The sequence below is a fragment of the Lithobates pipiens genome, unplaced genomic scaffold, assembly GCF_037356315.1.
Source record: "Lithobates pipiens isolate NorthernLeopardFrog02 unplaced genomic scaffold, aLitPip1_a1.2 Scaffold_18, whole genome shotgun sequence".
NCBI lineage: Eukaryota > Metazoa > Chordata > Amphibia > Anura > Ranidae > Lithobates > Lithobates pipiens.
In genome coordinates, this window is record NW_027507758.1 from 628,179,398 (window position 1) to 628,193,634 (window position 14,237).

At 46.2% G+C, this 14,237-nt stretch overlaps 2 protein-coding genes across 4 annotated transcripts in view; one reads left to right on the forward strand and one right to left on the reverse strand.

The window, feature by feature from the left end:
• LOC143989549 (uncharacterized) overlaps nt 1-14,237 on the forward strand; it is a 157,571-nt gene that overhangs the window by 83,802 nt on the left and 59,532 nt on the right. Inside the window, exons 1-6 of one of the 2 annotated variants that reach the window (XM_077489725.1) lie at nt 3,185-5,449; nt 7,759-7,851; nt 7,961-8,058; nt 8,148-8,375; nt 8,456-8,662; nt 8,753-8,894. The exons of the other annotated variant lie outside the window; for it this stretch is intronic. Of the exons in view, the coding sequence (XP_077345851.1) occupies nt 7,818-7,851; nt 7,961-8,058; nt 8,148-8,375; nt 8,456-8,662; nt 8,753-8,894 (709 nt within the window). The 5' untranslated portion in view covers nt 3,185-5,449; nt 7,759-7,817. Of the gene's footprint in view, nt 1-3,184; nt 5,450-7,758; nt 7,852-7,960; nt 8,059-8,147; nt 8,376-8,455; nt 8,663-8,752; nt 8,895-14,237 lie in introns of those variants that run through there. 2 annotated transcript variants of the gene reach the window in all.
• The window catches only part of LOC143989605 (uncharacterized), a 270,608-nt gene that overhangs the window by 53,309 nt on the left and 203,062 nt on the right, over nt 1-14,237 (reverse strand). The window lies entirely within an intron of this gene.

The following is a 14,237-nucleotide window of genomic DNA, read 5'->3' on the forward strand; positions in this document are numbered from 1 at the left end:
CTGGACCAGACGGGATTCATGCCTGGCAAGAACACGGCGATGAATATCCGCAGGCTTCATATGAATCTGCAAGCTTCCCATGAGAATGTGGGCACTAGGGCTGTGGTGGCTTTTGATGCGGCTAGGGCATTTGACTCGGTAGAGTGGGAATATTTGTGGGAGTGCCTTCGACGATTCGGGTTTGGACCTAATTTTTTGAAGTGGGTTAAAATTTTATACTTTTCCCCGGGGGCGCGGGTGGCGGTGAATGGGTGGCTGTCGGGTCCCCTTCCTTTGAGACGGGGGACCAGGCAGGGATGCCCGCTGTCCCCGCTCCTCTATGCCCTGGCGGTGGAGCCGCTGGCTATATCCCTTAGAACCAATGTCCAAATCAGGGGCCTTAGGATGGGGACGTTAGTGGAAACAGTTAGCTTATACGCTGATGACATGCTCCTGTACCTTGAGGATGAGGGGTCATCGCTGAGGGCCGCACTTTGTACCATTGAGGAATTTGGCAAACATTCAGGCCTTACCATTAACTGGGCTAAGTCGCAGATCCTCCCTATTGATACGTCTCCACCGATGCGTGACGCGGCCTCCCTCCCGCTGAGCAGAGTATCCTCTATTCAGTACCTGGGAATCCAGATCACGAGGGAGCCCTCCGACTATATAGCTCATAATATTGAACCCCTGATTTCATATTTGAAGTGCAAAACCCAATCCTGGGCAAGGCTCCCCCTTGGGGTGATGGGCAGGATTAACCTAATTAAAATGATTCTGCTACCCAAATTTTTATATAAATTCTGGCATTCCTCCGTTTTAATCCCTCTTAAGTATTTTAAAACCTTGGATACTATCCTTAATTCCTTCGTCTGGGGCTCTGGACGACACAAATTAGCCTGGAATACGTTGAAAAACCCAACTAACCTGGGGGGAGCCGCACTACCTGACTTCCATGCATACTACATTGCGGCCCAACTTTCCCATTTCTTTCACCTTCATAAAACGGATGCTCCCAGATATAGCGCTCTGATTTGCAGAGTGCCACATAGCCATGCTCACTCCCCCCTGCAGGTTCTGTTTCGGGGTAAAGAGACTAATAGGCGTGTGGGGGGTGGCGCCCCACTGCTTCTCCAGCACAGGCGGGTGTGGGGGATTGCCCTTAGGATGGTGGGGGCGGATTGGGTACATTCACACACGCCCTTGTGGCACAATCCCTGCCTGGGGGAGCTTCGGGAATTGCCGGGGGCGGGTCTCTGGGCCGCCAGGGGGGTGGTGTACCTGTACCAGGTCGTCACCCCGTTGGGGGTGCGCAGCTTCCAGGCATTGCAGGGGGAGTTTGGGATCCCTTCGCATATGGTATTTCGATATGCGCAGTTGTCTCACGCCCTCGGGGCCCAATTCGGGGAGGGATTCCCTGTTCCTCAGGAACTATCACTGGTGGGCATTATTATTAGTGAGGAGTCCTCCAAACTGATCTCCACTTTATATGGTTCGCTTCGACGCCGCTCTGAGTCCAGACTTGCTGAGGTAGCTAAACACAGGTGGGAAGAGGAACTGGGCCCGCTTGAGGCTGAGGAATGGGAGGAGGTGTTGGACAATGTTAAACTGACTTCTCCCAAGATATCTGACAGGCTGACTCAATTGTACATTGTACACAAATCCTATCTTACTCCCGCGCGTATTTGCAGATATAAACCTACTCAAGATCCGGGGTGCCCGCGGTGTAGGGGTGTCTCATGTTCCTTCTATCACTTGCTGTGGTCGTGCCCACATGTTCAGACTTTCTGGCAGCAAATTATTCAATTCCTTCATGACCGTATGGGTTCCCCGCTACAGGTAGACCCTAAAACCTGCATCCTTGGCTTGATGCTAGTCCCTCTGACCGACCCTTCACATGCTGTTTTTGTACAGAAAACGCTATTTAGCGCTAGAAAGGTAATTGCCAGGCGATGGATGCGGTCCGATGCCCCGACGTTTGGGGCTTGGGTAGCTGAGGTAAATTCAACGTTGCCTATGAAGAAAGTCATCTACGCACATAGGGGGTGCCCAAACAAATTTAATAAGATATGGGATCGATGGCTTACTAACCCAGACACTTGTGTGGACTAGCCCCCCTGGGGAGGGTGGTGCGGGGAGAGGTGTGTTCTTCTGGCCTGGGTTCAGGGGATTGGATGAGTTGCTCATCGACGTCACAGTAGATATTGGGTGGGACAATGGGGGAGCCTATTAACCTATTGGTATTGAGCGGACTAACTCTGTGCGGTCTGTCTCACGATTTTCACCAGGGATGGGTGGATACTCTGGATGTGTTCTCATGAGTTACTGTTTTATCGATACCATACGTCATACAGTGTATGTGCTCTTTTATTCTGCTGCCGTTCTACTGGATCTGACCTGTATTTCTATACATCAGTGTACTGATTTTGCTGATTGTTGCCCTATTTTGTTGGTTGTACCAATGATGTTAATTTTTTTTCTGTCTACTGGCTTGTATACCAATAATATATAAAGGTGCATACAAAACTAGTGCTAAAAATATAATTAACTAATTAGTTGCACGTGGCGCTGTTACCTGTGTGCCTTTCAGTCAACACTCCCTAATCTTCTAGAAAATCATATCCCACATCATGCAAAATGTGATAAATAATAAACACTTAGGTAAATACCCAAATTTACATTTAGATTAAATATACAGTGACATAAATGAACAAACGTGAATATAGTCCATCCGCCAAATACCAAAAAAATCTAAAATGTATAAAAAAATATATTATCTATAAAAATAAACCAAAAAAAAAATTATATATAATATCCAAATAATAAAGAGTCTTTTTATAGAAGCGTGAGCAGATCTCCAGTGTTTAAATCTCCTTATACACGTGACTCCTTCACCTTCACCACACTATGGTGTGGTGAAGGAGTCACGTGTATAAGGAGATTTAAACACTGGAGATCTGCTCACGCTTCTATAAAAAGACTCTTTATTATTTGGATATTATATATAATTTTTTTTTGGTTTATTTTTATAGATAATATATTTTTTTATACATTTTAGATTTTTTTGGTATTTGGCGGATGGACTATATTCACGTTTGTTCATTTATGTCACTGTATATTTAATCTAAATGTAAATTTGGGTATTTACCTAAGTGTTTATTATTTATCACATTTTGCATGATGTGGGATATGATTTTCTAGAAGATTAGGGAGTGTTGACTGAAAGGCACACAGGTAACAGCGCCACGTGCAACTAATTAGTTAATTATATTTTTAGCACTAGTTTTGTATGCACCTTTATATATTTTGACAGTTTGTAACAAGTGGCAGCTAAGGTGTAGAATTTGTGTCATTTAAGCGCTGTGGTGATACACTAGGTAAAGGGTTCGGTGTGTGTGTATCTTTAATAATTTGTATACCAATAAACTCGTTGTTTAAAAAAAAAAAAAGAGGAAGTAAACCCTGATGAGTTTACTTCCGCTTTCATTCCCTGCAAAGGCAAAGCATAATGGATTACTATGCATCGCATAGTAGTCCATTATGTGTCACTTACCTGACACAGGAGCCAGCGATGTCACCGCTGTCCCCTGTAGTCCGGCGCATCCATCTTCTCGGTGGGTCTCGCTGCTCCGCAGCTGTCATTCGGCGAAGCCGCGATGACGTCACTCCCGCGCATGCGCACGGGAGCCGCCACGCGTGGCATCTTCGTCGTTGACGGTGCTGCGCTCATTGCACCTGCGCGCCGTAGACAGCGGTGCCTGTCTTTCGGCAAATATCTCCTAAACCGTGTAGGTTTAGGAGATATTTCTTGGACCTACAGGTAAGCCTTAATCTAGGCTTACCTGTAGGTCAAAGTGTGTTGTAAGGGTTTACAACCACTTTAACAAACACATAGCAACCCCCACCCCACCTCGAACCATCTAGCAATGGTCTCTGACCAAAGGTGCACTTTATCTTCATATATTCTTGAGGGATATTGTTCAGAAATATTAATTTCCCAAGTGAAAAAGCCCCGTCATTCCTTCAACACAAACCACACATATAGAACCCTGGATATTGGGTAAAAAGAAATACTGAGTCTGGTGTGGGTGAGTCTGATTAGTGCAAATCAGACAGGGGTTCCCGATCACCCTTTGCCCCTAATAGACACAGGGTTTCTTACACTTAGGAGGGGTCGGGGGAGCTGGACAAGTAGCTTCCAGAGCTCTCCAAGGTAAGCTGGGATCCACAAGCCCCCCCTGCTCAAAGTGACTCCCATCACAAGGACTAAGTTAGTTTTCTCTGCCTAAAACCAGTTTTAAACCCTTCAAACCCATCCCCCTTGCATACACAGTGAGAGACAGGCCCCCATGCACAGCGAGAGACAGGCCCCCATGCACAGCGAGAGACAGGCCCCCACACACAGCGAGAGACAGGCTCCCACGCACAGCGAGAGACAGGCCCCCACGCACAGCGAGAGACAGGCCCCCACGCACAGCGAGAGACAGGCCCCCACGCACAGCGAGAGACAGGCCCCTACGCACAGCGAGAGACAGGCCCCCACGCACAGCGAGAGACAGGCCCCCACGCACAGCGAGAGACAGGCCCCCACGCACAGCGAGAGACAGGCCCCCACGCACAGCGAGAGACAGGCCCCCACGCACAGCGAGAGACAGGCCCCCACGCACAGCGAGAGACAGGCCCCCACGCACAGCGAGAGACAGGCCCCCACGCACAGCGAGTGACAGGCCACCACGCACAGCGAGAGACAGGCCACAATGCACAGCGAGAGACAGGCCCCCCCATGTCCAGCGAGAGACAGGTTCCTCATGTCCAGCAAGAGACAGGACCCCCATGTCCAGCGAGAGACAGGCCCCATATACACCGGGAGACAGGCCCCATATACACCGGGAGACAGACCCCATATACACCGGGAGACAGACCCCATATACACCAAGAGACAGACCCCATATACACCAAGAGACAGACCCCATATACACCAAGAGACAGTTCTCAAATACACCAGGAGACAGTTTTCATATACAGCGAGAGATATTCCTGCTCCCTGGCAGAAATTCCAGCAAAAAAAGTGTAAATACATTTCTTGCAAAGCAGCCGAATGGCATCCTATCCACTTCCTGTAATGCACTGTACCATGTGACCAAAAAGTCACATGGTCTGATGACATCACCAGGATCCTTCTACTTGCTAGGAACTAGCCACTAGGGGCTCCGCCTCTTCATACACACTGAAGGAGGAGAGAAAGCAGAAAGATATACAGTACATACACATACAGCACAAGGCCGTGTTCACACTACAAGATGTTTCTCAGGGCTGCAGTTCCTCTGAACTCCACAAGGTGGTGATCTCACCTCTACCCAGACAGGAAGTCTCTATGGAATACAGACAGGAAGTGATGTCAGCTAGAGAGAGGACATTCCATTTGATAAGACGTAGAGAGAAGACACTACAGGAACTGGCGGCAGAGGAGGTAATACATAGATTAACCCCTTCAGAGGGATCAGTTGATGAATAAAATATCTTGCTTCCAAAGCTGGCCATACATGGTTCAGTTTTATCATTCAGCCAGTGAGCTGAGTAGAAAAAACTGAAGTGATTCCACCATCCACACATTGGAGGGGGATGGGGGATGGGGGAATCCTCCGCGCTGCACTATTGTACTCTGAGAGTGGGGGGCGCTCCTCCCCTCTCAGAATACACAGATCAGTTATGAAGCTATTGGCTGCAGCTGCTGATTGAATGACTTTTATCTGGCAGCAGTAACCACACATGGATGGAAATCTGACCGATCCCTGCTGAACCCGCTAAATTTCCACGTATCTGTGGTCACCTTAAGTGACCCCCCCCCCCCATCTCCTTCATTATGTAAGTCATGCTGAGATAATCTCCCATTCTCGTTTGTTTCTGAGCTCCTTCTTGCTATTCCTCGTCCTGCCTGTTGTTTCCTTGGATTGATTTTCTGTATAGTGACCCCGGCTTCATCTCTTGGATGCGCTCGTCTGTTGCTTGTCCTGACCTTCCATATCCTCTTACACAGCTTTTCTCCACACCTGCAGTGACCCTGGGGGGTGGAAACTTGGCACCAGCATGCAGAAAAATCCACCCCTACCATTGGGAACTCTGGAGAAAAATGTCTACTATTTACACTCCGTACGTCACCAGATCACATGAGAGCTTACTTTCACAGATTGCTGACAGATTTCTCTATGGCAAAGTAGGTCAAAGTTTACTATTCAGTTTAGGAGAGGTGGAACGCACCCAGGAACAATGATTTGGTTTGCATGAGAGCCTCATATAGACCCCTCAAATCTCCCCATCCAGAGTCTATATATCTTATGACATCACACTGACCTCACAGCTCCTCCTCCCAATGTTCCTCCATCTGGCTTTTTTTACTGATCCTCTCAGGATGTGGGCGGACCCTTGGCATCCTCTCTTACAAAGTGGGACTGCTGGTCCGGCTTTGTATGTAATGATGTCAGAATGCCTGCAACACGATTTTAAAGTGGAGTTCCACCCAGAAATGGAACTTCCGCTGATCCAGTTCCTCCCCCTCTCCAGTGTCACATTTGGCACATTTGGGAGCAGATACCTGTCTAATTCAGGTATTTTCTCCCACTTCTGCTGAAAGATCGCCGCACTCTTTGCAGCGATCTACCCCATGTTCACCCCCCCCCCCGTCTTCTGGGAGATGCACAGGTCCCAGAAGACAACAGGGATCACTCAGAATGTGCAGTGCGACTAGCACATGCGCAGTAGGGAACCAGGCGATGAAGCCGCAAGGCTTCACTTCCTGTTTCCCTTACTAAAGATGTCGACGCCTCCACCTGCAGCCAAGGGATGGGACGGCTTTGGGTGAGGACATCACAGGCGCCCTGTACAGGTCCAGGTGTTAGGACCTGGGCTTGACATCGCAGGCGCCCTGGACTGGGATGTCTGGTGTGTCTGGCAGTGACTCTGGTTGCTGAGCCACCTGGAATGTTGGACAGCTCCTTGCACAGTTCCCTGGATAGTTCCTTAGAAAATTCCTTGAATGATCTTGTCTTGAATCTTGTTTGCCATAAACCTTGAACCCTTTGCTCCTCCCATAAACTTCCTGATTTAAGCCATGTCTCTGCACTTCCTGGTTGACAGAATATTGTGCCTTCACCAGCCAATATCTTGTTCCTGTCTCTCCTGCTGTCGACCGTATCTTCGCTACCATTCGTTACCGACATTTGGCTCGTTCCTCGACTACGCTTCTGCTGAATCCCAACCTCCAACTATTGGTTACCGACTTTTGGCTTGTTTCTTGACTATACTTGTGCTTGATTCCTACCTGCTATATCTGCTACTGGACCCCGGCTTGCTCACCTCCTGGTGGGGCTATCCTGAGGACCGCGACCTGGCACTAACATGCAGCAAAGCCCATCTCCACCATCAGGAGCTCTGGTAAATACCGGTTGGTGCTTAGACCCTGCACCTCAAGTGAACCCGTGTCATCAGCCAGGGTGACCTGTGTGAATACCTGCTCTGCTTCTATAGCTACTGGCCTCTGTGCCTGACTCCAGACCCTGACAGTAAGTGTCCTTATTTTAAAAGACAGGAGCTACAGTCTTTGTAGCTGCTGACTTTTATTTATTTTTTCAGGCGGAACTCCACTTTAACCTGCATAGTGTGGGGGTCCTGTGTGGGTAAATTATACTTCAGCCTGAAGTAGGGCTTTAATAAAATGGAAACCTGAATAGAGAGGTGAGGAGAATTCTGGGAATATCATTTGATTTTACTATTTGTGTTCAGATCTAGAGTTGGAGGAGTGGGAGTATTTAGGAGCACACAAAAATCTCTACAAGGACGTCATGATGGACAATCAGCTGCCCCTCACATCACCGGGTAAGAGGAGACTTTTTTGTAAAGGAGAGAGCAGTATGGAGGGTCCACCTAGATCCATCATCTGATAAACACGTAGAAACAATGTATTCAGTGTGTGTGTTTCCTACAGATGGATCCAGTAATGGGAACCCACCAGAGAGATGCCCCCGTCCTCTGTATTCCCGGGAGTCCACACAGGAAGGTCACACCATCCACTACCATCATCAGGTAGATGAGGAACAATCACTGATAATATCAATAGGATCTGTACATTATCTGCATTGTTACAATTGACCTAATTTTTATTATATATTTAGGGTGGAATCCTGAGAGATTCCAAAATTGAAGTTAAAGAAGAGATAAAAGAGGAGGATGATGAGGATGGGGTGACGGAGGAGTCAGAGTATCTAAAAGAACACAGAGATCTGTACCAGGACACCATGGTGGAGATATCCAGCTACAGAAACCCACCAGAGAGATGTCCCTGTCCTCTGTATTCCCGGGATTCCACACAGGAAGGTCATACCATCCCTCACCATGGTCAGGTAGATGATTGACAATTATTGGTAAGTATGATTTATAGACAGTATGTTTGTTACATTGAATGTTTTATTATATCTTTCAGAGTGGAAAGCTCATGGATTTTAATATAGTTGTTAAAGAAGAGTATAAAGAGGAGGATGAGGAGTATGGAGTGATGGAGGAGTTTTCAGAAGGACACAAGGATATGATTGAGCCAACCAATACCAGGAACCCACCAGAGAGATGTCCCCATCCTCTGTATTCCCGGAATTCCACACAGGAAGATCATTCCATCCCTCACCATCATCAGGTAGATGAGGAACTGATAACTGATAGTTTCATTAGGATCTGTACATTATCTGCATTGTTACAATTGATGTAATTTTTATTTTGTATTCAGAGTGGAAACCTGAGAGATTCTAAAGTTGAGGTTAAAGCAGAAGAAGAGGAGACGTATGTGATGGCTGATCAGCAGTCTATGGAGGAGGATGGGATACTGAGGATATTTATAGAGGCGGACACTCCTACAGAGATCAGCACAGGTGGGTCATTAACACTAAACACATTCCTCCACCCATACTGCTCACTGATTGGTCCAGAGTAGGACAAGGACTGGATGATTATGAAAATAGTTGTCAGCCATTTTCATAATCGATTAGTTGGTAAGTCGGCCTGCATACAGAATGCATTATTTCTTTACATATCAGAAAATACAGCTCAGTGCACAATCCATACATGTCAGTAAATAAGTGCCCGTCACGAGAAGTGAATGTGCTTACCGGACGGTAAATCAAATGAAGCTTTAATTATGAACCATCCATATCGTTAGTGGCACATCGGAACTGATCGAACTACCTTCCACTGATAATTACAGCATCACTTTAATCATACAGGATCCCCAATCGCAAACGGATGATGCACTAATAGTGACTCAAAAAGAGGAGGAAGCCCTCATAGTGTAAAACCGATTTGGATAATTTATTAAAATAAATAAACATTGCACTTACAAATCATGCATCATAAATTGCGTGTACAAACAATTAGAAAAGCCGGCCAGCATTCGTTCCTCCCCTCGTATGGCGAATCAAAAACCAAAATCAGAGCAACAGTATGTGCACCTGAAGTGTATAAGTGCACATACTTTTGCTCTGATTTTGGTTTTTGATTAGTTTAAATTGGGGGGAAATAAACATGGGTAAAGTGATTCTTTATGCACTTTTACTATCCGTATGGGCTAGTATAGTTGGTTTGCCATTACTTAAAATGGCGCCGTCTGCCGGATCTCAGCTTTTCAGAACGAGGTTTGGCTTATAAATGGTGGTGCGTCGCTGTGCTGCCCGTTCCCTATTGACAATGTCATCTATGATGAAACGCGCCTGGAAAGGCACGCAGTGACGCCACCACGCTATACGAGGGGAGGACGGGCTCCCGAACGAATGCTGGCCGGCTTTTCTGATTGTTTGTACACACGATTTCTGATGCATGATTTGTAAGTGCAATGTTTATTTATTTTAATAAATTATACAAATCGGTTTCACACTATGAGGGCTTCTTCCTCTTTTTGAGTCACTATTAGTGCATTATCCGTTTGCGATTGGGGATCCTGTATGATTAAAGTGATGCTGTAATTATCGGTGGAAGGTCATTCGATCAGTTCCGATGTGCCACTAACGATACGGATGGTTCATAATTAAAGCTTCATTTGTTTTACCGTCTGGTAAGAGCATTCACTACTCGGTGACGGGCACTTGCTTGCTGTGTTTCGTGTGGAATCGCCGTGGTGTCACACTAAGAACTCACACATAGGACCCACATCTGCAGTTTTTGACGTACTGTTTTAAGTTAATTTTTAAAAAAATTTAGTGTCAATCAATGAGAACAATTTGAGGATCTAGAGTCATATATTTCAATATTTGATTAATTATTTGTGCGATGTAATGTATATCAATTTAGCTATTTAATGATATCTGTGCGCAGCTCTTAAGCCCTTACTATTTTTGTTTTGTGTGTGTATTTCACTTTGAGCTGCAGCCTCTTTTGTTTTTTCTATTTGTTTTTTTGTATTTAGACCTGAGCGCAGTTTATTATTGTTTCTATGTCAGTAAATGCCTGAGAACTTGAATGCATGAGGAGCAATGCCTCATGGGACATATAGTCCTGGGCAAGAGTAGGAAGCAGGTGATTCTAAAGGCAGAAGTTTTTGTACCTTCCTGTAGGGGAACTCTATACTATACTTTGTGGCTTCCTATAGGGGAACTCTATACTATACTTTGTGGCTTCCTATAGGGGAACCATATACTATACTTTGTGGCTTCCTATAGGGGAACCCTATACTATAATTTGTGGCTTCCTATAGGGGAAATCTATACTATACTTTGCGGCTTCCTATAGGGGCATTCTGAAGGCAGGAGGGGCCAGAAGTGTCGGGGGGGGGGGTCTAGAAGAGGAGAATCAGGGCTGCTCTGTACAAAACCATTACACAGATCAGGTAAGTAAGACAAGTTTTTTTTTTTTTAAATAAAGAAATCCAATATTTACAATGACTTTAAGGTCTCTGTGCAGGGAAGATCAGCATCTGAACCCAGAGAAGGTGGAGGCTGATAGACTGGAGGTGATATAAGGCATTACTATTACATAAAGTAAAAGTTTACTAGTATTTTGCATTATATTTAAAATGATTATATCCATGAAAAAAGTCTCACCTTTCAGTATTACTTTAATATAAAAGTTTTTTTTCCCCTCTAACCTCCATATAGCTTAATTTCTCACTTCCAGGTAAAATCCCCATATATCCTATTTCTGGGTATATTTATTAACCTATGCTGGCCATACACGGATCCATTATTGGACGAGAATATTCACACAAAAATTTGTAAGAAAATTTACTTGTACATTCGATGAATGGACGAGCGTAGTTCAAAAATTACACTTGCTTTTAACATTCAATTTTAAATTCTGCGCAAAAACCATATACATGATTTGAAAAGTTGTTCAATGGAGAAAAGTTTTCTGTTCTGCTCCTTCGAATTTTTCCGTCACTGTGGTCAAAAATGAACGCTGATTTGACCCCACTAATGGTTAGAAAATTGGATGAATGTTTTTTTGAAAGAAAAATTTGTTTGTGTATGGCCAGAATAAGTGACATCGGGTGCAGGGAGCTTGTACCCATCTACCTGTCTATGGCAGGTGAGTCTGTCATCCATCATATTATATTACTGTCAGAAACCATGAATCAGACCGAGACAGAAGTACAATTAAATCACACTTGTTAAATAAAAATAAAAAGGTAAATAGAGAAAGCATAGTCAAAGCATAGCCAGAGTCTAGTAACCGGATCGAGTAGTCAACCAGTCCAGACTTCAATAACCAGAGCGGGTAATCAGCCAGGCCAGAAGTCAGGGATCCAAGTAGAAGAGAGAGATGAGAGCTGGCAATTAGCCGACAGCTGAGCAGCCAGCCCAGAGAATGAAGGGCTAAGCCAGCCCTGACAATTACACTCCTGTCTGATCATCTGCAAAACAGCGTTTTACGTCTTTATTACATTTAAACAAAATTTTGCCCATGGGACTTTGAGTGAGGTGATCATGAACATTAAGAAAAGTAAATAGTACTCCAGCCGGGAGCTGAAGGAGCGGGACCCGCAGCAGCCGGCCGGAGGCCAGGCTGAGGGCGAGCATGGTGAAGAGTAGTGATGGACGAACTTCCGACACGACGTTTCGCCAACGCGGCCAAAAGTTTGCGAACCGCAAAGTTCGTGGCGGACCCCATTGACTTTAATGGCAGGCGAACCTTAAAAACCTCCAGGTCATATTTTCAGCCACAAAATACTTACTAGCTGTGCACACATAGTCCCACAACATGGACACTGACATAACAAAAGTATTAAGTGAATCTGGGATCGACAACGACAAGCATTCTTTTTTTTATCTGTGAAATTTTCACAATTCAGGAGCACATGAAAGCCATGGAGGAGAGGCAAGGTCAGGCCAGGCTATGAAGGGGGTGCAGGAGATGATCAGTGCCACAGTCAGGGCAGTGCAGTCCTGTGCCACTGTCCCAGTGTACCAACCTGTGCTTGAGCCCCTCCCTCTGCCAGACCCTTACCCCCACCTATGCAGGGCTCCACTGCGGTGCTCCGGAGGTGCCAGTCCAGTGCTGATCCTTAGCCTTGGTGCTGGCACTGCCTGCTGATTGACTTCTCCGCTGCTATCTCCGTCATTGACACCAGCACCGCGATAGAGACTGAGCACTGACACCAGCACCGTGATAGAGAGCACTGACACCGGCACCAAGATAGAGAAAACTGCCCCCGGCACCGTGATAGAAAGCACTGACAACAGCACCGTGATAGAGAGCACTGATACCACACCAGCACTGTGATAGAGAGCAATAAGACCACACCAGCACCGAGATAGAGAGCACTAAGACCACACCAGCACTGAGATAGAGAGCACTGACACCACACCAGCACCGTGATAGAGAGCACTGACACCAGCACCGAGACAGAGAGAGAGAGCACCGACACCAGCCCCGTGATAGAGAGCACTGAGACCACACCAGCACCGCCTGCTTCTCCTCCCTATCTGCTGGTCCATATCTCCCTCTGAACTCCCCTCCTCTTCCTCTCTTGTGGGCACCCACGTGACATCACTAGACATGTCATCATCGACGTCACCTTCCCCACCGCTATAATTAGAGATCTCGGAGTAGGCAGCAACAGCGGGGACCAACCTCCTCCTTGAGCTGATCTGGGTACTGTCGTCAGACTGCTGAGTGGCGGTTGTTGCTACCTCCTCTTCCTGATCCAATGCCAAGAGTGGCTGTGCATCGGCAATGTCTTGTGATGGATCGGAAAATAATTCCTGTGACTCAAGCGGAGGGTATATGGTGGTGGTGTTGGTGGTAGTGTCTTTGGGGGCGCACACAGCAGAGAGTGAAGAAGAGGGTGCAGATCGAGAGAATGAGGAGGGTGCAGAAGAGTAAGGCTGAGTGAGCCACTCAATCAAGTCTGGTGCATCCTTTGACGTAATCGCACGCACCTTCTGCAATTTGCCAATTTGGCTCAAGCCTGTTGCTCCTGCCCTACCCCTACCACCTCTGCGGAAGGGCCTGCCTCTTCCTCTGCCTGTCATTTTTTAAATGACCCTGTGACAAAAGTCTCTAGAGAAGTGCAGTATGTATGTGGAAGAAGGTATATAACACCCCGCTTTAATCTGTCGTTTTTGGGGGCCACTGGTCTATCACACCAGTTATAATACTTTTTTTTAATTACGTTTGTCACTCTTTGTAGTATCGCTGCTGAACCGCTCAGCAGTCACAATTCTGCACAGTGGAAATGCATTATACTATGCTTTCTATATGTGCAAGTATTTTATACGTGTATTACACCACTATAGACTGCACACCAAATAGTACACCTATACCAGTCCTTAAAAGGACCTTTGTGGACCTAATAGTAGCTAGCTAGTAGCTAGTGAATTGCAGACTGTCACTGCTCCAAAAACCAAACTGTCCCTCCCTACACTGAGAAACGACAGCTGCAGAATCGGTCAGCAGCACTGCATGCAGTGCATTATAATATGCTTTCTATATTTGAAAGAAAGTATATTATATGTCTACAACCCTATATACTGTACACCTATACCAGTCCTTAAAAGGACCTTTGTGGACCTAATAGTAATAGCTAGTGATTAAACTGAGGCCGCGTACACACGCGGGGACTGTTCGCTCAACTTTGTCCGTCAAACAGTTTCAGCAAACAGTCCGCTCAAAATTAGCATGGACGGACTTGCCCACACACGACGAAGGAACAGTTTGCTGAAACCGTGCGCGATGACGTGAACGGCACGTACGACGGGACGGAAAATACGACGTCCTATACACTG